Here is a 26,549-nt window from a genome sequence, read left to right as displayed (position 1 = left end):
CTGACGTAAACAGGGAACCAGATCTCTGGTAGTAAATCATGAACAAGGAATAGAATAGGTAAATAGACATTTTCCTAATAGCCAGCCAGACAACAGCTGCTATCTCATTAATCTATCCATCTTTAGAAAAAGAAACCAGTACAACAATCTAGGTATGAAGGGGGGAAGACAATCCAAAAATGTAAAACGCCAAGGCACAGAGGATGCGGCGCACCCCAAGGATGGATATTTATTGGTTTATAGCCCCCACCTAGTGTGAGGTGACGAGAGGTGCCCCACCTGAGACGACTTGGTGTCACGTAGAGAGGCATTGATATTCCCATCAAATAAATGCATCTGAATTCAAATAATTCATAGTACTGCAGATATGCTTTCCTAAAACAATTACCTATAAGAAGTCATGGTGTTGTCTAGATATTCAAGTTATCTATAGCCTCCTTTTTATCTATTCTAATTCTACAGAAAAATTAGTTGCTTATGAGTTTGCATTTGGTAACACTTTGTCAGACGTGGCATTAGAGAGCGGGAAAAAGTCATGTAGGCCCAAAATCCTTTCTACCTTTCATATTTGTAACTTCGTAAGGTTCTATTAGGATAACAAACATAACAAATGTCTTTTCACACAGTAACCATTGTTTTTATAATAAACAACTTTACTAGATCTGTCATTGGTCTGTCTTCATTTATACTCCGCGGGGGGTATTGTTTAAGGTAGATTTCTTTGTCTGTGTGGGTTTGTCTGTTTCTTTGTTTCTTTGTTCGCAGCTTTACAGAAAACTCCGGGACCGATTTACTTGAATTTTATAGGAGAGATGCACTGTGACACACAACAGACCCCATTAAAATCTAAACCTCATACTATTAAGGCCAAGGTCACAATGATCCGAAAGATCATACTAGAGTTTTGACAATAACTCTGTGAAATATTATCTGATTTACTTGACATCAAGACTAAAATCTTATTTTTTTCCGGCGACATATGCATATATATATACATATATATATATATATATATATACATATATATATATATATATATATATGTATATATATATATATATATTTGTATATTTGTATATATATATATATATATATATTTGTATATATATAAATATATATATATATATATATATATTTATATATATATATACAAATATATATATATATATATATACATATATATATATATGTATATATATAAATATATATATATATATATATAAGTATATATATATACATATATATATACAAATATATATATATATATATATATAAATATATATATATATATATACATATATATATACACAAATGTATATATATATATATATATATACAAATATATATATATATACATATATATATATATATGTATATATATATGTATGTATATATATATATATATATATATAAATATATATATATATATATATACATATGCGTGTGTGTGCTATGTCTATCCTCTTTCTTTTGTTCGGAATGAGTGTTGAACAAGTGATTATGACAACCTGCCCAGGCCTTGAAGGTCACCCTTATGTCACCTTCATGAGTTGAATCAATATAGATCCTCATCCCTTGTGTGCCTCTTGAGCTGGGTTTACACGGCCGAGCAGCTCATCGAGCCCGGTTGTCGAACCTACTTGTAAAACGGCTCGAAGAGCTTTCAGACAGTACATCGAGCCTCAGTGTGCCTCGTGCTAAAACAACGTCAACATGTCTCTCGACCAGGACGATTTGATAGCCATTGCTTTAGCAGTGGCACTAAGAAGGAAAAAAAAAAGATCAAAAGAGAGAAATTTTCATATACCAACTTGCTTGTTGCTTTAAAATTAAAGCCTGATGACTGGCGCAATTATTTGCGTATGGATGAAGACACGTACATTGATCTACCGAATCGTGTCAGCCCTTTCATTACTATGAGGAAGGCCATAACTCCACATGAAAATCTGAGTGTCCGCTATTCCTTTGTTTCTGGCTACTTTATTGGAATAGTCTTTTGATTTAACTTTCCATAAAGCTGGATGAGCTCGATATGCATGTATGAAATCAAGTACGACTTCCTTCTCATTCTTACTTTCATTAATGCATTTCTTTGATGATGTTTCCTCTAGCAGGTTTGAATAACAACTGAGGTTCGATGCTCGACACCCGTTCACACGTTCACACCGCTCGTCAAACAATGTAGCTCCGCCCACAAAAGTCAAGATGAGCCTGACTTTCATCGAGCCGCTCGACGAGCGCGCTCGACAACCAAGTAGCCCGTTTACACGCTCGAACATCAATTCAAACACAGGGTTGTCGAGCCAGGCTCGACGAGCTGCTCGCCCGTGTAAACCCCGCTTTGTAGGGAACATGAATGTGTTGTGAGTTTGCCTTGTGATTTTTGCCGTGAGTGGTCGCCCTCAATGGAAGTTCAACAGCCATAGGAAAAAGAAGGCTAAGCCTGATCATTCCCCTTCAACTGCAACCACCTCCAAGGAGGACAAGAAGTGCCACCAATATTACGCGTCCTCATGCTGAATGTGCCACCACCATTACACGTCCTCTTGCTGAACATAATGCCACCATTACGTGTACAGTTGGAACGCCACCAGGCTTTATAAGTGTAACGGTCGGCGAGGTCTAGATTTTCATAACTCCTTGAAACAATCTTTTCTGTTTCTGAGAGTGGAAGTAGCAGCAACCACCAAGAGATGGAGGAAGGAGACGCTGGACTTTCTTATGCAGAGGACTGTGTCCTTTTGCTAGCCGCAGCCTTCATCGTCAGAGCCGTCTAGACCAGTGGCCCAGTCATCGCAGACCCAAGAACAACAGAGAAGAGTACTGCAGTCACAGCAATCCATCCTTAAGAAGCCTTCTCAATCTTTCCCCGCCCAACAGAGCCAACGACATAGCAGATGTAAAGGAATGGGAAAAAGAAGGTGCCTATGTTAGAACGGGCATTCCCCTCACCTTACCACCGGTGGAGGGATGCCTACAAAGGAATTGGAGGAGGTGGTGGATCCACGAGGCGTAAAGCTGGACAGTTCAGGTTCTGAATTCTTGTTGCCTCCTCCTTTTCATCAGCTCTCCCACCTTTGAATCATCTTCCTGCAACATCATCTTAATTTAGCAGTTTACAATAGATATAGTTGTCAAAAATAGTAATTTACATTTCATTTAAGATAGGCAAAGGCTAGGAGAAGGAAAACTCCAAAATCAAACCAAACAAGACCCCAACGGCGGAGCTTCCCAGCGCTGGCGGAAGAGGGCAATGCCTGTCGGGCAGGCAACAAGGCGGGCCTTGACATAACAAGAACCCGGCAGCCTGATGCAACCAACATCGGAGAAGCCGCCTGTCTCATATGTCTTGAGCCGCGGTGAAAACGATGTGGGTCAAGTGTGTGTGCGTGGCCGTTGCAAAGCCACGACCACCCAAAACAATATACCCAGCTACTGGCATTCTGTCGTTTCCTCCACCCTTCTTCATTTCTTTCTCACCATCATCATCATCATCACCACCAGCAAGTCCTGAGGCGACAGCACTGTGGGTGAAGGGGGCAGGCCTGGATAGCTGGAAGCCCTTAGCCCACGACTGCACTCAGGCGGCGAGTCTAAGATTCAGTCGCTCTCTGGTGACGGTGCCGTGACACCAGAGTTCGGCTGCTGGACCCGTGACTGGGCTGGCCTATTGAGGACACCGCAGCCCACCCCACATGGGGAGGCCTAGAAAAGGTGGGGTAAACATCGGACACGGCAAACCCGTCTGGTCAGCTCACCGCGGCTGGCGGACATCCCACTAATGCGGTCGAAACAACAAGAAAAAAATATTAACCTTAGGTGCGTGGAACATCCGCACCCTCCAAGACGTGACGAACACCAACCGCCCAGAACGACGTACAGCCCTCGTCTGCAAGGAGCTAGCCCGCTTCAATGTTGATTTGGCGGCTCTTAGTGAGACCAGACTACCCGAAGAGGGCTACATCAGGGAAGTTGGAACAGGCTACACCATCTTCTGGAAAGGCAAGGCCCTAGAGGAGCCTCGCATCCACGGTGTCGGCTTCGCCATCCGTTCCCAGCTAGTGCAGCAGCACAACCTTGCTCCCAAGGCCATCAGTGAGTGCCTGATGACTGTCCGCATCCCCATCACGCGGGACAGACACCTCACCCTGATCTCTGTCTACGCCCCGACTATGACCTCAACCGATGATAACAAAGCTGCCTTCTACACCCAGCTCGACCGCACCATCCAGGCAGTGCCCGCCAATGACAAGCTCGTTGTGCTTGGCGACTTTAATGCCCGAGTAGGCAAAGACCATCGCCTGTGGGAGGGAATCATCGGCCGCCATGGCATTGGAAATTGCAACGCCAATGGCCAACTCCTACTGGGTCTATGTGCAGAACACCAACTTGTGGTAACCAACACCATCTTCCAGTTACCAAAGCGACAAAAGACCACATGGAGACACCCACGGTCTAAACACTGGCACACCCTGGACTACGTCCTGACCAGAGCCAGAGACCGAGGAGACGTCCGCATCACCCGATCCATGCCCGGAGCGGACGACTGCTGGACGGACCACAGACTCCTCATCTCCCGACTCTCCGTGACGACCCTACGACCACCCAGAAGGGCACCTGACAGCGTACCACACCAACGCTTTGATTGTAGTAAGCTCCGCAACCCACAAGTGGCACAGAACTACAAGGAGGCCTGCGAACAATACCTCGCAGACCCCGTGGGTCAGGCCACTGTTGAGCACCACTGGACCACCCTCAGAAACGCCATGGCCCGTGCCTCGGAGGAAACACTAGGCTACACCACCAAGAAACGGCAGGATTGGTTTGATGAGAATGATGCTACCATCTCTCTTCTCATTGAAACCAAACGACAAGCACGCCTGACTTTGGAAAACCAACCAACAGCAGCTAACAAATGTGCTCACAAGGTGGCTGAAGCTGGTTGCCAAAGAGGGATCCGTGAAGCCCAGAACACCTGGTGGCAAAGAAAAGCTGCAGAAATACAGAGTTTCGCTGACCAACATGACCTGCGCAGCTTCTATGCAGCAACAAAGGAAATATTCGGTCCCACACGGTCATCAGTGGGCAGCCTGAAGGACGCGGATGGGGCCACGACCATCACCGACAGCGAGGGCATCCTGGCCAGGTGGAGGTCTCACTTTGAGAACCTCCTCAATGACCAAGCAGACACCCCAGACGATCTCCTGCAAATGATCCCGCAGCATCCTGTCCGTCACTGGATGGCACTACCACCCTCCATCCATGACTTCAACAAGGCCCTGCAGCGCATGAAGCCCGGCAAAGCCCCAGGGCAAGACAACATCCCGTTGGAGCTCCTCGCTCACGGTGGCCCCGGCTTGAGGAACCGTTTGATGCTCCTTATACTGAAAATATGGGAGACCAAGACCCCCCCCCCAGTGACTTCCGCGATGCAAACATCATTACCATCTTCAAGAAGGGAGACAGGGAGAACTGTAACAACTACCGGGGAATATCACTACTAAGCATCGCAAGTAAGATTTTCGCTCGGATTCTCCTTGACCGCCTCCTTATTCTCGCAGAAGACGTCCTGCCAGAGTCCCAGTGCGGCTTTCGACCTTCCCGCGGGACCATAGACATGATCTTCTGTGCGCGACAACTACAAGAGAAGAGCCTCGAACAACAACAGCCCATAATGTTCATCTTCTGGGATTTGAAAAAGGCCTTCGACAAAGTACCTCGACCTGCCATGTGGGCTGTCCTCAAAAGATATGGCTGCCCACCCGATTTTGTCAAGCTGGTGCGTGCCCTCCATGACGGAATGGTTGGGAGAGTCTGCCGCCAGAACTTTCTTTCAGACCCATTCCCCATCAACGGCGGCCTGAAGCAGGGCTGTGTTCTGGCCCCAACGTGTTTCTCGCTATACACCGCAGCAATGCTCAACGAGATTCCCCCAGACACACCCTCAGTCGACCTACGTTTCCGCATGGATGGAGGCGCTTTCAACCTCGCTAGACTCCGCGCCAGAGCCAAGACCACCTTGTGTGCAGTGCGAGAACTGCAGTATGCTGACGACAATGCCACCCCAGGTCAGACGGCAGAGGACCTGCAGTCGTTAGCTGATGCATACAACTCTGCCTACGAACGTTTTGGGATGCAAGTCAACACAGACAAAACCAAGACCCTCGTCCAACATCCACCAGGACTGATGCTCCCCAACTTCAATACCACAGTGAATGACCAACTGTTAGAAAAGGTGGACCAGTTCTCCTACCTAGGGAGCATCCTAACATCAGCTCCCACAAGCAAAAAGGACGTGGAGAACAGGATCAGGGCAGCCCACTCCGCCTTTGGCCGACTCAACTGCCGCGTATTTAACAACCACGCACTGACAATGACCACCAAAATAATGGTGTTCAGGGCAGTAGTCCTCTCCACGCTCCTGTATGCATGTGAAACATGGACGCTATATAGAAACGATCTTAAAAACCTAGAACGCTTCCAACAAATGAAATTGAGGCAGATCTTGAAAATCCCCTGGGAGAGCCACACCACCAACATTGAAGTCTTAGAACGTGCCTCGCTGACCAGCGTGGAGGCCACCATCATCCACCACCGCCTCCGCTGGATAGGACACGTGCATAGGATGGATCCATCTAGGCTCCCAAAGAAAATATTCTACAGAGAACTGACCCAGGGCACCAGACCACGAGGAGCCCCGAAAATGCGCTATAAAGATCAACTAAAGCGCACCCTGGCTCTAACTGGCATCGATCCTTCCTCATGGGAAGAAACAGCCAGGGACAGGAAAACCTGGAGGAGTACTGTACACCATGGCACCGTGGACTTCGAGGAGAGAAGGAGACAAAATGAGGAGGCTAGAAGGAGAAGAAGGAGAGAGCGATTAGAACAGCCCCGCCCACCACCTACCCTCCTTTGTGAGCACTGTCCGCGACTCTTCCACCACAGACTAGGACTTACCAGTCACATCAGACATAAGCACCCACCCCACAGATAGGAGGCTGATGGCTAACGACAGAACCCAATACTCGGACACGAGTGGGCGCCGACGAATATATATATATATATATTATATATATATATATATATATATATATATATATATATCAATAGTGAAAATGCATAGTTTTGAAGATTGGTAGGTTCAAAGTTCAAGGGGATCATATTTTCAGAGGGTTGTAACTCACACGAGTAAGAATACACACTCGATAATATTGCTGACATAGAAAACCTCATATGGGCTTTCATATGACACCATGACCTTTGACCTTCTGTGACCTTAAAGTTCAAATACAACATCACATGATTTCATCCAGTTCAGATTTACAACCATTCACTATTGTGACGGCGCCGAGTAAGGTTGTGAACTCAAAGGCAGGTTGGGAACGACTGAGTTATATTGTTAAGAACACTCTCCTTTATATACAAAACCTCAAGGCAACAGGACATAACAAGTTAACAAGACAGACAATGTTACAGAGGAAATAGCAGACATGAATTTTCATGTTCGTTTAGTGCAAGGGAAGAGCGAAGATACAAGCATAATATATGCAAAAGGAATTATGTACAATTGTGTGACACGGTTGGTACATGGCTCCCCCCCTAAAAATGACATACTGTACATATTAAATAGGGCGCCCTGATCTGGAGAGGTGAACTGTAGGTGGGTCATCTGGCAGAAGATAAGCAGGTTTTAGACGATCAATGGAGACCCAGTCTTCTTTGCCCCGAATGTTTAGTAGGAATGCTATCGGACTGCGTCGGATCACAAGGAAAGGGCCCGTGTAAGGGGGCGTTAGTGGTGGCTTGCTAGTGTCGTTGCGCAGGAAGACATGCGTTGCAGAGTGCAAGTCCGTTGGTATGTGATGCTTCGCTGGGGGCTTGTAAGTCTGGCGGCACGGAGTAAATTTTCCCACGACGTGACGTATGCGCTGGAGATCGTCGGAGGAGGTTGTAGAAGGAAAAAATTCGGCAGGGACGATCAACGTGTCGCCATACACCATTTCAGCTGCCGAGACGTCGAGGGCGTCTTTAGGAGTGGTCCTTAGTCCCAGGAGGACCAGGGAAGCTGAGTAAACCAGTTGCAATCCTTGCAGCGGGACATCAAAACAGCTTTGAGGGTGCGATGAAAACGTTCAACCATTCCATTGGCAGCGGGGTTGTAGGCCGTTGTCTGATGTAGGGTGATGCCCAGGAGATTCGCTAATGACGTCCACAATTGAGAGGTGAAAGTGGTTCCCCTGTCAGAAGTAATATGCTCAGGGATACCAAATCTTGCAATCCATCCAGAGAGTAAGGCAGATGTACATGAGGCGGACGTTGCAGTTTCCATGGGAATGGCTTCAGGCCAACGAGTGGAGCGGTCGATGACGGTAAACAGGTAACAATGTCCTTGTGATGTGGGTAGGGGGCCTACAACGTCGACGTGAATGTGTGCGAAACGACGCTGAGGTTGAGGAAAGGTGCCCACTCCTGAATCCGTGTGTCGATGTACTTTGGAAGTTTGGCAAGAAGTACAGGCGGGGACCCAATCCTTAGCATCCTTAGAAATGCCGTGCCAAATGAACTTTGCCTTCAGCAGCTGTGCAGTAGAACGGCAAGAGGGATGTGAAAGGCTGTGAATGAAATCAAACACCTGTCGGCGCATGGGAGCAGGAATCCAAGGTCGCGGTCTACCAGTACTGACGTCACAGAGGAGGGTGGTGTTGGAGTCTTCGAGGGGAAAATCTTCCCAACGGAGGGACGTGCAGGATGTCCTACGAGCTTGATACTCTGGATCCTGTCGTTGGGCTTCAGCCAGGGCATTGTAATCCAATCCCAGTTGAACGGCAGCCAACGTGTTTCTTGACAGGGCATTGGCAACGGGATTCATTTTCCCAGGGACATATTGGAGGGTGCAATTGTATTCAGCCACGGCGGAGAGATGTCGGCGTTGACGGGTGGACCAGGCGTCAGACTGTCGAGTGAAGGCATGCACCAGAGGCATGTGGTCTGTGTGAATGACGAAGGGCGTACCTTCTAAGAAATGGCGAAAGTGATGGGCAGCCAAGTGCACCGCCAGCAATTCTCGATCGAAGGTAGAATAACCCGATTCTGCCTTGGACAGTTTTCTGCTGAAGAAGGCCAATGGGCGGGGCGAGCCTTTGACCACCTGCTCGAGTACTGCACCAATAGCGACGTCGCTGGCATCGGTGGAGAGAAGGAGAGGGGCGTGTGAGATAGGAGATAGGAAAAGTGAGAGCCGCAGCAGTTGATAGGGCCTTCTTTGCATTGCAGAAGGCTGCTTCTTGAAGGGGACCCCACTTCAGGTCCTTTGGCTTGCCCTTGAGGGAGGCGTAGAGGGGAGCAAGAGTGGCGGCAATGGCTGGCAGAAAACGGTGATAATAGTTGATCCTGCCCAAGAATTCCTGCAGAGCTTTGACGGTCGAGGGTACGGAGAAATTCTGAACGGCTGCTACCTTCTCAGGGAGGGGATGGACTCCTTCAGGAGTGATACGGTGCCCTAAGAACGACACTTCGTTGGCGCCAAAGGTACACTTGTCGTACCGGACTACAAGGCCGTTTTGTTGCAGGCGGTCGAGCACGATGCGCAGGTGACGGAGGTGTTCCTCTTTTGAGGAGGAGAACACAAGTATGTCGTCCACATAACATACACAGAAAGGGAGGTCCCCTAAGATGCCATCCATGAGACGTTGAAACGTTGCCCCAGCATTACGAAGGCCAAAACAGGAGTAATTGAAGGTGTATGTACCAAACGGAGTGGTGATGGCGGTCTTAGGGATGTCTTCTGGGTTCATAGGCACCTGATAATACCCCTTCAGGAGGTCGAGCGTAGAGAAAACCTTCGCTTTGTGCAGGTAGGAGGTCACATCGGCAATGTTTGGGAGGGGGTAGTGATCCGGTTCTGTTTGCATGTTCAGGCGCCTGTAATCCCCGCACGGACGGAGGGAGCCGTCTTTCTTCAGAACGATGTGTAAGGGTGACGACCATGGGCTGGAGGCCTTTTGGCAAAGGCCCATTTCCTCCATTTCGGCGAACGTCTGTTTGGCGGCTGCCAATCGTTCCGGTGCCAGATGTCTGAATTTTGCGAAGACTGGGGGTCCCGTCGTCTTGATATGGTGATAAATACCGTGCTTGGCAGGAACCGTGGGCGTTTGGCGAAGTTCTGGACGGAAAACTTCCGGGTACGACGTGAGGAGGTGGGCGTAGGTATCCATGGGTGCGCTGATGTGGAGAGCGAGGTTAGAGGGGGCGGGTTGAAGAGGTGTCGACAAGTACGAGTCTGCGTTGACCAATCGTCGGTGGGCGACATCGACCAGAAGGTGGAAATGAGAGAGGAAATCCGCACCGAGGATTGGCATTGTGACGTCAGCAACGAGAAACTTCCAATTGAATTTACCGTTTCCGAACGATAATGTGAGGTTCTCGTAACCGTAGGTGGGTATCGCAGATCCGTTGTCAGCTACTAAGCTGACGTCGGCAGATGTAGACAGACTACGTCGTGCCTTGAAGAGTTTCCTTGGCAAAAGAGAACGACAAGCACCCGTGTCTACCAAAAATCGCACGCCCGTTCCTGCATCCTGTAAAAAGAAAAGATTAGAAACATGGGAGGCCACCGCCACAAGCGATGGCCTACTTACACGTTTTTTGGCCACTGACAATCCTTGGCACATTTCTTCGCAGTTGCCCCGAATCTGAAGTGGTAGTAGCAAAACTGCGGCGGATGGGAGGTAGTAAGTGGCTGTAGAAGTCGTTGGTTGGGGCGCGAGCGATTGGTGGGTGGTGGGCGGCTTTGTCGCCGCTTCGGCACGTCACGGGGTAGGCGTGTATGTCCTACGGCATTCATGTCAGCTTCGGTTGACGTTGAATAGGCATCCTCCTCGTCAGGGGTGGAGGCGTTGATGGAGGTCTTGAAGTGGCTGTCCATAAGGGCGTCGGCTTTGGTCATCAAGTCCTTTATGGGTAAACTATCGACATCGGGTATGGCAGCGCGTACAGGTTCTGGTAAACGGCGTATCCAAAGGGCCCGAAGTAGGTTCACCTCACGAGGAGAGCCGTCTGCGCCAGGTTGAAGGCGAGCGATACTGGTCATTTCCCTGAGGGCAAGCGAAGCCTTTTGGTCCCCCAACGGTTGTTGCGAGAGCTGAAAAAGCTTTGCTATACGGGCGGCTGGCGACGGCGAGTACTGCTGCAGAAGGTATGTTTTGAGGGCGTCATACGCTATTGGGGTGTCTCCTTGTTCACAAAGCCAGTCGGATATTTCTGGGAAGGTGTCCTCGGGTATCGCCGCGAGAACATAATCCGCTTTGGTGGTTGAGCGAGTCACGCCCCTGATACAAAAGTGGACTTCTGCGCGCTGAAACCAAGCAAACGAATCTCCGGTGGCGAACGGTGAAAGTTTCAATGGGGCTGCCGCAGCACCAACTGCTGTAGTAGAGTCCGTCTCCGTCATAGTACCAACGATGGAGGGGTGAGGGAGGTGGGGGTGGAAGGCAGTGGGAGCGAGTCGACTTCCGGGGTCACCAATGTGACGGAGCCGAGTAAGGTTGTGAACTCAAAGGCAGGTTGGGAACGAATGAGTTATATTTTTAAGAACACTCTCCTTTATATACAAAACCTCAAGGCAACAGGACATAACAAGTTAACAAGACAGACAATGTTACAGAGGAAATAGCAGACATGAATTTCCATGTTCGTTTAGTGCGAGGGAAGAACGAAGATACAAGCATAATATATGCAAAAGGAATTATGTACAATTGTGTGACACACGGTTGGTACACTATTATAAACAGATACTGCAACTCTAAAAAAAAAAAAAAATAAATAAATAAATAAATAAATTTTGAACAGTGGTAGTGTTTCCGTGAAGGTTCACGTGCGAGGAGTGGGGTTTGCCGTGGCTTACAATTTGACACCACTCTTTTATATTTTTTGTTCAAGTTAATTACGCTGTCAAAACAAGACTACATTATTTTTAGGCAGCAGTGTTTATTAATCTTCCTCTTCCTTAAATTCGCATCGGTGTAAGTGCCTCCCCACGAAAGTTCTTACTTAAATTGATAGAAAGCTTTTTTTTTTTTTTTTGATATTGATTTCCCCCCTTTCCCAACTTTACTTTTTCCTTGGTCACTCTAAAGATTTAAAGGTCACTCATGAGTGGCAGAGGCAAGATACAGGATAAAGACATAGAGACTGATCATATATACATATGATCAGCTCCCAAGATCCCTCTTCATCAAGTTAGGACCAGGGAGGACCAGGCAATGACTGGCGATGACTCAGAAGGTAGACCCAGCCCCCTAGCACACAGGGACAGTCAGGTTCAACAGATTTCGAGACAGGGACGTTTCCAATAAGCTACCACAACTCTATTCCCTATAATCTTTCATCTTTCGCGAGGCCTCTTACTTAGTAATCTCGTCCTGCGCATCTTTTCGTCGATCTAAACAACTCTACTGATAAGTTCATTCTACACTTTATCTGTTGCATTCTAATCCTAACTCCTTTCACTACAGTATCTTGAAGCTTAGTTAATATGTTTCACCATTTTTGACTTACTTGCTAGTATTATATCTATCTTATGAAACATGTATTTAAATATCCTTTCATAACAACATTTTGATATATATATATATATATATATATATATATATATATATATATATATATATATATATATGTATATATATACGATGAATTTTGCACATTTAGACATGTTTTTAATATTCAAATAAGCCATATAATTTGATACATTAATGTCTGTGTGTATATATATATATATATATATATATATATATATATATATATATATATATATATATATATATATATATATGTGTGTGTGTGTGTGTGTGTGTGTGTGTGTGTGTGTGAGTTTGTGTGTGTGCTTGGGCAATCCGTAATATACAAAAAGATGAAATAAAAGAATGTTACTACTGATTTTTGTCTCGATCTACATCTTCCCTACATTATTTATTTGTGTGGATCCATGATTTGATATGAAGCATTGCTCTCTGATCGTTACATATATTAAGTAGTCACGAGTTACTGAGAAGTCAGTGTAAAAACAAATTCAAATGAACTACTACAGGTTGAATATGTAACTGCTTAGGAAACTTATGCGCCCGTTTCACCAATGGATTGATTTGTGTCAACTTTGAGAATCCATTGTTTCCTCAAATTAATAGTTAATTACTAATTAACAAGGAAAAAAAAATATAATTCATTCAATCAAATGCATCATTGTAGACTTCTGTCTCTCCGGTTTTACTTGATACCAAAGACGGCTATTTTCTGTGAACTTAGAGAGTTTAATTTTTAAATTAATTACTAAAAAAAAAAAAAAATCGGAGAGCGTCAATGCGGGTATGCTTCTAGTATGTTCATAGCAAGTTTTAGCCAGATCGGCTGAATATTTAAGGAGTAAGCTTTTGAAATTAGTACCTCGAAAATGATTATTTGCTTGATAAATTGATAATTAATCGTGACACAAAATCTTTCTGTTTATTGATTGATAAGTACTCTCGTCTAGAGCCTACATACCGAATTTCACGCTGATCCTACGTTTATTATGTGTTGTTGAACTTTCATTGTTTTTCACTCTTTAATTAATAATTAGTGAGATATAATTTTGTAAATGCCGCTTGGAGGATATATAGATACTGGTCCAGGAAATATACCTTACTAAGTTTCATGACGACCAAAAAAAAAAAAAAAAAGGGGGGGGGGGGCGGGTATAGTGTACACGCCAAGTACAAGAACAACAGGAGTAGCCACTTGCCAGGCCTTCAGCCAGTAAAAACTAAAGTAACTGATGCATTTATGGCACTCTCTCTCTCTCTCTCTCTCTCTCTCTCTCTCTCTCTCTCTCTCTCTCTCTCTCTCTCTCTCTCTCTCTCTCTCTCTCTCCTATGTGTTCTCTTTCGAATAATAAATATGGGGACTAGAAACTACAGGTTAGAAATTCCATGGTTTTGTTCTTAATAATCCCGCCCAGAATCTCTTCATCTAAACTTTAAAGTTTTCTACTTTGCAGAGATTAGCTTCTCGAGACTGAATACTTTGGGAAAATTATTAACTTCAAGATCCTAGAGTTTAAAGTAGACAATGCAGCACATTAGCAGTTAATACTGGTAAGAGGGCAAATGATAATCGACGAGAGAAAACTGGAAAATGAAGCGTCATTTCTGTGGAAGTCGTGCCTGATAACCTATTGACATGGGAAGGTCAATCGACTAAGAGATATATCCATAGACATTCTCCATTAAGCTGTATGAAAGAGCAGCAACTGAGATTTTGAGTGAAGTTAAGAGACAGCAATAGTAGAAGGAAAATGCTGCTCGAGAAGGCAATTACAATATTGCTTTGTCCTTTTCTATACTTGTACCCTTGACAATGATGTCTCGTTAAGATTGAAAGGCGATACAGAAACGCTCCCATTGAAAAAAATAAAACTAGGTTATATCTATGACAGACTCAGAGTGAAAATATTCTGAGTTACTGTGCCATATCAAAGCTAATTAATAATACTCTGGAAGATCAGGTATTTGTGATATAGGGCTTAAAATAAGTTAACATGGTAAAAACATATACATATACCATCTGTCACATCTACTTTCCTGTCTAAATATTTTCTCCAGTCATTTCTGACTTTTCTTTTGACCTCACTATCAATAATGGAATACTAGCATGCTCGACCTTGTAATTTTCATTACTTCCTCGAAAAATTTCAACAGTCAATTTCTGTCTTTGTCTCCTTTTTATAGTATTCCAAGTATCCTTTAATATCCATGACTTTCTCCTCTTTTATCGTGCTTTTGCTATTCCATTTTATCAAACTTTAAGTGTTTATAAGCCATTGAATGGGGGAAATAGAGAGAGAATTTAACTTTCTGTGTAGTAGGATAAGCATGATACTAGGAGAGAGGATGATCGTCGAAATGTTAATTGAACCTTTGATAGCATCACAGCCATCTTAACTAGAGATTTTAGTACGATTCAACACTTATCTCCTTATCTTGAACAACTGGCAGGTACAGCCCTTTGGTGGGGTACAGTATGTCATCCAACCGTCACTACCTTAGTAAAAAGTAATATGTCTGACCCGAGTAGAGGATTTAACCACCTCTAACATTTGTTGCTTTATCTCCTTCCCCCCCACACAAAGTGCGACTGAAAAGACCTTCCTCAATTATCCCAAAGTCACAGACTACACACCTAGATGAAAAGACTACTTATCATGTCATTTTCCTTGATCATTGGTTGATGTTTCATCTCTTCCTAAAGCTAGGCCAGTCGTCTTTTATTTGCAGTTGTCCATTTATAAACTAATCTGAGTTATGATTTCAATGTTAAGCATTTTAAGATTATTGCATTTGGGAAAAGAATGCAAGGAATTCCAATTACTTAGTATTGATTTAGTGTGTGTAATCAAGGTCATACTATAGATAATCTATTGGGAAAATTTTCTTAATCTCATGGATAACTGGATAAGTAACCTTTAGTATAAAAAAACTGATGCCATATGAATTTCATTACCCCGCTCCCATTAACTTGAACATAGCTTGTTCAATAATCCCATTTAATTTTTGCAAATATCAACTTACCTTCTACTTCCATGTTTGATTCCTTCTAGATACTTATAAAAAGTTTAAGTTAAAGTGAGTCAATGTATATTATGAATATAAAAAACACTTAAATACAATATTTTGTAATAGATTTAAGAGAAATGAGCTAAGAGTGAAAAAAGTTGAGATGGCAATGAAGTAATTCTTTTATATGTTCATTTTATTTATCAATAAGTTATGATTTATGATAAGTATCGTAGCTAACATTTGCTGCGTCTCCCAGTGAAAATTAGAACACCAGAACTGTTATGGAAGGCTACCCAATTGACTAACGAGTACAAACACACACACATACACACACACAAACACACACATATATACACACACACACACACACACACACACATATATATATATATATATATATATATATATATATATATATATATATATATGTATAAGTATATATATATATATAGATAGATAGATAGATATAGATATATATACTAGCTGCAACTCGGGATGGATATTGTTTATGAGATTGGCAATGTCCCCAGTTGATGTCGCTCACTATCACGCAGTTCACTGTAATGTTACTACATCTAACAGTATATTTAAGAAGGCTACATGATGGCCGTGTCTTTTCAATTGTAGATATTGCCATAGAATTTAGCAGGAACAGAGAAACAGTGTTTCCCATCATTCCCTGAAATTTTCATTTGGATATGTGGATTATTATAGAAACAATTTACTCCACCATTCAACCTATCGAAATAAACGTTTGCTGTGGCTTTTCTATGGCACATATCAACATGAAAATTGGTATTGACACAGCAAATATCCATCCCATAAATCTCTGAATATGTGAAATATTCTACGAGTAATTTACGGCGCCGCCGAAAATCGGCCTCCCTCGGATATCGAAAAATGGCTACTGTGACTTTACTATGGCAAGTATCGATAACGGCCATTAAACTCTGTGAAAATAATTGGGATATCTGTAAAACTCTTAGGAGTAGTTTGCGGCTCCTCACTGATTTTTTAGCTAAAGTGACAGCCAGGGCATGCCTGTAGCCGGTTTGAACATGAAAATTGGTAGAAACAAAGCTTATATATATTCAAATAATCATTTAAAATTTAATTTGAATATATTTATTAGCATAGGGGATATTAACCTACTTCCCCCAACCTTGTTTCGAACTCTACAGCAAAGAAGAATTACCGTGCAATGGGCGGGGGGCGGGGGTGGTAACTTACCTTAAAAAAAAATTTGGTGCTTCATATAAGGTCACATACTTCGTTTATATATATATATATATATATATATATATATATATATATATATAATATATATATATATATATATATATATATATATATATATATATATATATATATATTTATATATATACATGTATATAACATGATAATCATCATTATCATCAGTTGTTATTAGTCAGCTGCAGAACAAAACCCTCAGATATATCATTCTACTTGCGTCTGTTTATGGTCTTTCTATGCCAGACTACATCCATAAACTTTCTAAGTGGCCAATCCTTTATATTCTCTTCCTTTCCCTGCTTTTTCAATCCCTAGGGGCTCTACTATTATTCCATATGTTCATCTATTGTCAGTCATTCTCATTATATGTCCTGCCCATCTCCATTTCTCTTCCTTACATGTTATTAGAATATCCTCTACTTTAGATTGTTTTCGTATCCATGCTGCTTTTTTATTTTGTCTCTTAATGTTATTCCCATCATTATTCTTTCCATAGTTTTCCGAGTTGTAACCAACTTATGTTCTAAGGCTCTAAGTTTATGGTGTATAAGTTAAAAGTGGTAGGACCATCTGATTAAATACTCTTCTCTTTAGAGAAAGTGGCATTTTATTCTTATAATCTCATTTTGTTTACCATCCCAAGCTTATTCTTCTTTTCATTTCGGTTTCGTATATATATATATATATATATATATATATATATATATATATATATATATATATATTATGCGTGTGTGTGTGTGTGTGTGTATGTATACATCTCTCTCTCTCTCTCTCTCTCTCTCTCTCTCTCTCTCTCTCTCTCTCTCTCTCTCTCTCTCTCTCTCTCTATATATATATATATATATATATATATATATATATACAGACTGAAATAGCATTCTGACTGATTTCTTTTGCATTAGAATTGGTCACAATTGCATAAATGGGTTGCACATGTAGAATCTTTTGAATGAAAATCTGGTCAATGTAATTGATAGGCGCCTTCCTTCTCGTGTGCTAAATACTGAGTGATGGGCAAACCCTGCCCCAATGATGACTGTAGATACATTTATTTGGCGAATCAGGAAGTTTATCATCTTTGGAAAAGTAACAAATCATATTCGAATTCGAATAATTATACTCAAATAAAGACCTGTTGCTCTGAGAGTTTTCCTGCCAAAGGATTAGATATATTGTTTTTGTTTTTCGCCTATCATTATAGAAAAACTCAACTAATAATCAGTAAAAAGTTTTTTATGATGTTGCAATTCATATACGATAATGACTTGGAGAGAGACGCTTATTGATAGACACATTCAAGATACATCTCTGTTTTTAAATCTGGTAGATAACCAAATTCCATCATATGTAGTATGATAACAATATCCAATAATCATATTCTGTATTGAGGCCAGCGTCAACTAATAATCATCGAAGACTATTATGACGCACCTAACAGTTCACTGAAGTAACGTTATTGGGTTAATAATTCCCAACCAAAATTGACAGCTCTCGAGAACATTTCAGATTTCTCTTTTTTTTTTTTTTTTTTACTTTTTATCATTTATTAGCTGACATGGAAAATGGTGTTGACGAAGGAAAAGGAATCGCTTCCAGGAAGATAGAAGACAAAATGGTAAAATGAAAAAAAGGGAAATAATAGTATGGAAGGTAGATTCCCAAATTTTCGCGTATTAAGTTGGATATCAGCCTCCTTCCGATCGCTTACGACTTTTCTCTGTTTACATCGATTTCCAGGAAAACTCCTTGTGGATTTTAAAGGATGTCACCCTAGCAGTATCATATTTGTAGTGCTCCCTCAATTACATGGAATTATAAAGTCTAACACTGAGTTTGACATGTATAATAATACTTGGTCGCTATATGCAACTAGAAAGGATTTATATACTTATCCTCCCCATAGTGTCTTTATTCAGGAATAAAACTATTAGTTACTGAATTTCCTCTCGTAACTGGTCATCTTATCTATAATTTAAAGATTTTTAAGTGATTGTGATATCAACGCAGTATCAGCAAATTGATTTCCTTATCGATTTAATTCCAGTTCGTGTCTGTGATTAATTTTCTTGTTTTCTGTAAATATTATTACGTAATCGTTTGTATTCATACGATGTGTCATCAATACTGAGCATTTGTTTACGACTAATTCTCGTTATTTTTTAGTGATAATACGGATCTGGATCATGGAAGTGACGGTGTTAGGTAGAAGCATCGCCAAGTGGAAGAAAAATTTATATGCTAAGTTTTCAATAAAATTTGGCAGAAGTTGACCTCCACCATAGAAATTTCAAACTTTCTCTTTTATACTGATTTGAATCTGGATATGAAACATGTTTCATTCAATAATTGTTGAGAAGTTTAAGAGACGAAAATCATTCGATTAGAGAATGTTTAACGAAATTTGTACTTTCGTGAACAGTATCTTTTTAATATAGTTTATTTATTTTAACATAGGTTACTATCACTTGGTTTTACTTTAGTTGAATTATGGGTGGATATCCAAATTAGGAGAGGGTTCTGGAAAAATAGGGAAGCTCAGATCACGACAAAATGTTAATAAAATCGAATCTGGGCCAAAGACTTTATATATGTCCGGATGAATGAAACAGATGTGAGCACTTTACCAACTGTACGACAGGGGGCTACTACTTTGGAAAAAATTCACGGCAAAAACTAAAACTTTCCCTGTACTCATATTACTGACACTACAACTGAAGGTTTGAATTTTGCTGGATCTGACGTATTGGTTGACGCATGATTATTGCAACGAGCATTAAACCATTTTATTTAAAAAAAAAATCTGAATTCCGATTGTAAAATTTGGCTAATCATATCGAAACCTTCAGGCATTAATTTTACCAGTTTGACTCGAGATAAAATGAGGTTTTCTATTTGGTTCAGTCAAACAATCATTAGGTACCTAGGTTTGATACACCAAGAAAAGAATGCCTAAGCTGTTGAAAGCGAAGACAATTTGCAAAGATGTGAAGAAACTTCAACAACTTGTTAGATGTTCTTATGGAATGAATCTGAATATTATTTATTTACAACAGGATTTACCTATAGGAAGCTCAGATTCGAAATATGCCATTCAGATTTTCTATAGCTTAATGAATGCTAGACTTACATCATCTTATTTCCTCTAAATACTGAAGGACTCTGAGAATAATGATGCCATATCTCAAAATGTAAGGATTTCCTCAAATACTTTAAGCTTACGTTGTGCATAATAACGATGAATTTTGTTTAGATCTGTATGTGCATTTTTTTCTTTTTAGCATAGGAGAAAAATCCTGCATATGATGATACAAGCACCAAATTTGGCAGACTTGTTACCCCAAGTCATAATGATCGAATATAGCCGATTTTGCCACTTGAAACTCCACGATGCCAGCCTTTTTCAAGATGGCCACTAAATTGGCTGGCCGAAATTAACGCTTTGCTTAGAAGTATTTGTAGTTCGATTTGCATGATCTAGATAACGATTCCTATGTTTTCAAGGTTACTGAAGTGCATTTTAATGTTGATAAAGCGCACGACACATTTTCCCAAAAATTTATATACTGTTTATAAAGTAACATGATACATATGTTTTAAGATTTTACTGTTTGTTTTACACACCAACACGTATTTTTTTTATCAATTTTCTCATTTCAGATCCGTGGTAAACCGCGCTGGTTCTCGGGCTAGACTGGATGAGGGTAGCACGCAGAAGGTCTTTGCATGTAACGGAGAACATCTACCTCCAAAATTTTCAAGGGAATAAAGTTGATGAAGTTCTTGAAGGAGTGATTGTCGGGCACTACCAAGGCACGTTTGTAATATCACTGTTGTTACACTCAGTATGAGGTTTAGTATCAACCAAGTAGGAATGTATGTCGACATTATGCTGCAACTACCTATTAGTTTTCCGGAATGGACAGGTCGTAGCAGCACGCGAGAGCTGAGCCAAGGATGGTGTAGAGATCACAATAGATTTACTGGATTAACGATTGGGCTAGGTGCAGTGGATGGTGCAAGAACCTAGTTGTATACCACACAGGAATAGTCTATTATATATGTACAGGGTAGTAAAAGGATAAATCCTTAATCTTGAGCCTCATACTGACTATGGGCGCTAGTTTTACTGGAAAATCAAGGACCACTGTTTGGATTAAGAGGTTAAAAAAATATCTAAAGTCCCCCAGGCTAATACTGCCAGAAAATGGACTGATGGAGATATGAAATTGGTAAAGAATATTCCTCTATTTCACTCACTCAATGCACTACCAATCAATTTAGATACTGGAATATTTGGCGAAGGTGGTGCGATAGAAGAAACCTTGATATAAAAGATGCTACTATATCATGAGAGTTTCAGGCTTTTATTTAACAACACAGAGTTAAGGATAGCTAAAAAAGATCAACCTCTGCAGGTAACAGGGATGAGGTCAGTAGAAGTAAGATCTCACAAAAAGTTCAAGAAGATGGAACAGAACAATGTTTCTTTTGCGAGACCAAAGGGGCTGGAAGCTTAGAGAAGCAATGGCAATTCCAATTTACCCCCAGAGATATGATGTCACTTGATCAACAACATCAGGAAATGGCCATGGAGATTCACAAAGGGAATCACGTCATCCACAAGTTTAGAAGAGAATTCTCTGTCCTAGTGATTGATCAAACATACGAGAAAAATAACGCAGTGATCAAAGGTGACGGAAAGGCAACTGGGTTGACAGAAAATGGGCAACCCATTCCTAGACAAATCAGCTTTTCTGCTGATGCTAGACACAAAGAACATTATAGATTCACATCCTACAGGAAGGGTAGCTACACATCACTGGTAGGGAAAAGAGCAATTCAAATCATTCAATAAAGAGCTAGAGGATGAACGTGACAGTCCTTTCTATCACCAAATTAAGAAAAGTTCCCTTTCTTTCTTCAAACAAGAACATGCTGAGGAAGAAAGTCCTCAAAGACAAATGTCAGTTTTTCTCATGACTGTTCATCTCTTGTCAGAGCAAGCAATGTGGCTTCCAAAATTTTTTCGAACAGGAGAATAAGTCACACATCACATCTCTCAGTGTCAGTGGCATGCGTCATACGTGTCAGAAATCACGGCTGGTTGAAATTATTGAAGCTTAATTTAACTTCCCAGACAAGAGAACCAAAGGCAGATGCAAACATCTTTGATGGATTAGCACTTATCAATACCTTACCTCCACGTATTTCAAAGACATTTGATGATTATGCTAGAGAAGTCATCATCCCATAAGTTGAATACTGTACTATGATGCCAGGTTCGAGTGGGTAGAAGCAGTCTTTGATGTAGGTAGTAGGTTGGCCAGGGCACCAGCGACCCATTGAGATACTACCACCAGAGAGTTATTGGGTCCTTTGACTGGCCAGACATTGGATCCTTCTCTCTGATTACGGCTCATTTTCCTTTTACCTACACATACACCGAATAGTCTGGCCTATTCCTTACATATTCTCCTCTGTCTTCATATACCTGACAACATTAAGATTACCAAACAATTTTTCCTCGTTCAAGGGGTTAACTACTGCAATGTAATTGCTCAGTGGCTACTCTCCTCTTGGTAAGGGTAGAAGAGGCTCTTTAGCTATGGTAAGTAACTATTCTAGGAGAAGGATACTCTAAAATCAAACCATTGTTCTCTGGTCTTGGACAGTGCCATAGTCTCTGTACCATGGTCTTTCACAGTCTTGGGGTAGAGTTCTCTTGCTTAAGGGTACATTTGGGCACACTATTCTATCTTATTCCTCTTCCTCTTGTTTTTTAAGGTTTTTATAGTTCATATATGAAATATTCATTTTAATGTTGTTACTGTTCTTAAAATATTCTAATTGTTAATTAATTTTCTTGTAGTTTCCTTATTTCCTTTCCTCACTGGGCTATTTTCCTTGTTGGAGCTCTTGGGCTTATAACGTTCTGCTTTTTCACCTGGGGTTGTAGCTCAGCATGTAATAATAATAATAATAATAATAATAATAATGATAATAATAATAATAATAATACAAGAAGTTAAGACTTAAATCCGAGACGAGGTCGAAAAAGGAACAAGGAAGGAGAAAAATAGTGACGGAAACACTAGTACACCAGGTAATTGGCAAAGTTTCCTTCATGATACAAGCAACAAGTCTGAGCTGTTTCAGTCTATGGGGATAGTTTCTATAATAGGGCTTAAGAAAGCTAGAGGGATCACAGAATATTATACGTTCACTGGATGTTTGCCTTCCATGGAAAAGAGAAGAAATATGCACGGCAGACTTGGAACACGTTTTATTATGTTTCTGAAACATTCACTAATCTACGCCAGGAACCAACAGTGATTCGTGATTATGACCTGCAAAGGCAGAAGAGAATTGTTTTCCTCATGTAAGATAGATCAAGCGCAGCTGCTAGTATGGCTGAAGCAAAACTAGATTTTTCTTCCTGCAAGCAAAGACTATTCAACTCAATTCCACTAACACAGGCAGCCCTCAGAGAACACACAAAACATACAATCCATCTGGCTGGGATAATTTTGGGCCAGACAACCATTTCCAATCCAGACACGAGCTGTAATACTGAAAGGTGGTGGATACAGAAATGAGAAACATTGCAGATATGTTGCAAAACACAACTGAACATTGCAGAGAGCTGTCAGGAACTGACAAAGTGTTGCTGTACGAAAGGCTGCAAAGGAAGATGCATATGCTTACAGTCAGCGCTCCCCTGCACATCACTCTGTAGCTGTGTATGTCAGCAGTAGCAGCTGGAAGATCTGTGGCATAGTTGGAACATGGTGGTGCAAAGCTTACGAAAAAAAAAAAGAAAAAAAAAAAAAACAATTTGGAGGCTATTTTGAAAACCCCAGCAAAATATTGAAAATTATGTTACTTTTCTGTATAAACAATAAAATACTGTAAAATGTGTCATTTTGCTTTATTAACATCAAAATCTACTTCAGTAGACTTGAAGACATAAGAATCCATATCTAGATCATGCAAATCGGGCAACTTCAAATACTTCTAAGCAAAACATCAACTTTGGGCGACTAATTTGAAGGCCATCTTGGATTTTCAAACGACCATTCGCCCAGATTTGATTAGTATCACTTGGAGAACAAGTGTGTCAAATTTTATGATTGTGTCATAATTTGCACAATTCTTCTCAAAAATTGCTGTAATCTCGTATACTACTTGGTTTGTTTGATTTATGTTACAAGTGGTGGCAGAAACATGATTTGCACAAAACATTTGCTATTTGTTAAAGGTTACTAAAACAAGAAAAGAAAATTCATCTTATCTCTGAGATTATGTCAATTTTTCTTCACGACGCAAATATTGACTTTTTCAACTTACCTCCCTTCCTGGTGTGATATATTCTGTAAAAGAACTTTGCGCGGTTTTGATACGGGATTCAATTTAGGTAAATCAATTAAACTTAGTTTAGATTCAAGTGTGCTTAGGGACACTTATCGCAATGCAGCACATTAAGATGGCTTTCAGGATAATCACATGTAAAAACAGGCCAAACGCTTTGACATCGATATTCAGACACTTTACTAAAACAACTTGAACAATAAGGAATATTTAGTTAATAGATCAATCTGATTAAGCATTGAAATACTGTTATGTATGATTTTATTGGAATAACAGTCGAAAACATGAAAGCTGTATTACTTATGAATAATGTTAAAACAAATGCAAGAGTCAAATGCTTCATTTATAAAGGCCAGGCAGCTAAAAGCTTAAGGATCCGCATAGAAGAGCAATTTTGAAACTTACCTTGGAGTATTGAACTCTCAAAGGATTGTAACTGTCGACCTCTAACAAGTGAGTGGTTTCCGTTACCAGTTCTTGACATATCTCGCTCATTTTCCACCAACGGTCAGTCTGCTTCGGTTCCCAGTGGAGATCATTGGGATTGATAAAGACTCGACCGTGAAAGATGGTTACCTGAAAACTTTGTCCAGTTTCGATGGCCGAGGATAAGATTGCTGTATCACAGTAGATCTGATAAGGTATCGCCTCCCTGAATTTTCGTCTAAGGCTTTGTCGTGCCCATATCAAGACAAGGATTTACCGAATTTCATTAGATAAGATAATTAGGGTATAAAATATTTCAACTTGTATTTTTTTATAGTTGCAACTTTGTGGGTACTTTTTTATGAAGATAGCTTAAGATCTTTTCTTCAGCTGAGTTTTTTCTTTTGGGTCTCTCCTTGTTTCTCATCGTATTTTAATCAAAGAAAAGCATCGCACAGGGTAATGATAATAAGGATGTGTGATACTAACGATCATCTTCACAGATACGTTGCAAATGGGAATCCATTAATTGAGAAAAAAAATGAAATCAAATTAATTAGAATTTTGACTCGTAACTTTTATGTCTCTAATCAAAGCTTTTAGTTTGAGTGTTCCTTTTCCCAATGTTAGTAACAAAATCTCATAAGTGTTTAACAAAAATAGGCGAATAACAAGAATAGAAAGTAGTAAGTCATTACTAATGTAAGGGATAGAATTTTCATTTGATAAACCAAATAAATACGTCAAAATGAAAGATTCACAGAGTTTAAGAAATTTTTCTATTTATTTGTTAACTTATCGAAGTATGAACTTTTAGAGTTACAAAGAAACTTTCTTTTTTCTATAAGTCCTCCAAAAAGAAGAAGAATTCCTAGCTATAGGAAAGTCTTCATAACTCTTCAAATGTCTGAAAATTACGAAACTTCTTCGAAAAACAATATTTTACCAAAATATCAAATCTATGTAAGTAATATTCTTTTTGGACAACTTTCCTTCGAGTAATTCTCTTAATTTCAAATATTGTGATTAGCGAAGCTGCAAACCGAATATGAAAGCTGAAATCAATAAACAGCAGTTCTTTTTTAGATACTGTAACAGAGACTTGAACACTAATATATATATATATATATATATATATATAAATATATATATATATATAAATATATATATATATATATATATATATATATATATATGTATATATATATGTATATGTATATATATATATATATGTGTGTATATATATATATATATATATATATATATATGTGTGTGTATATATATATATATATATATATATATATATATATATATATATATATATATATATATATATATATATTTAACTTCTTTTAAATATTTGGTTGTCAGTTGTCTGCCCAATTGGATTGCCAAACTGATTTCCAGACTACGGTAGAAACAGGAGTTTTTTATGATCTACATCAAGTCAAAGGAATTATGAAGATGTAAGGCACCCCTCACCTACAAATATTACTTTCTGACAATAGTCTCAGCAATGAAAGCTTATCCATGCCACTTTCTATATCTGGGCAGTTTATCATCATCATCATTATCATTAATCAAAATTAACTTAATTCCTTTCCCAACTGGGTTGTCAAAAATCACATCAGCTTCCCCTAAGAGGAATCTATTCCAAAAAGTCAATCATCATTTAAAAGCATGTCTGCAGAATTCCAATGGAGGAATAACACTAAAAACATCAACGAACATTCCTAGCTAACTAAACAATCAATCTATAATAAATGAATAAATAGATAATACATAATAAAAACACGAATAATAAACTGATCCATTCTTCCTTTTTCGATAACCTTTTTTTGACATTCCAACTTTGTAACTTTCCAACCTCTCAAAGGTTTTCTTCTATACCTCTTTATCTTTCTC

The 26,549-nt window shown here is 40.4% G+C and overlaps 1 protein-coding gene across 3 annotated transcripts in view; it reads right to left on the bottom strand.

Moving 5' to 3' along the window:
• Window positions 1-24,802, bottom strand: part of LOC137641518 (uncharacterized) — a 115,582-nt gene extending 90,780 nt beyond the window's left edge. For 2 of the 3 annotated variants that reach the window (XM_068374143.1, XM_068374140.1), the window contains exon 1: window positions 24,624-24,801. Coding sequence is in view for 1 of the 3 variants with exons in the window: in XM_068374146.1 (XP_068230247.1) it covers window positions 24,624-24,713 (90 nt within the window). In the remaining 2 variants the exon portion in view is untranslated. Of the gene's footprint in view, window positions 1-24,623 lie in introns of all 3 variants that reach the window. The other variant, XM_068374146.1, reaches the window with a different exon arrangement.
• Between the last annotated feature and the right edge of the window lie 1,747 nt (window positions 24,803-26,549).

The sequence above is a fragment of the Palaemon carinicauda genome, chromosome 5, assembly GCF_036898095.1.
Source record: "Palaemon carinicauda isolate YSFRI2023 chromosome 5, ASM3689809v2, whole genome shotgun sequence".
Taxonomy (NCBI): domain Eukaryota; kingdom Metazoa; phylum Arthropoda; class Malacostraca; order Decapoda; family Palaemonidae; genus Palaemon; species Palaemon carinicauda.
This window is presented reverse-complemented; position numbering and strand designations above follow the sequence as displayed.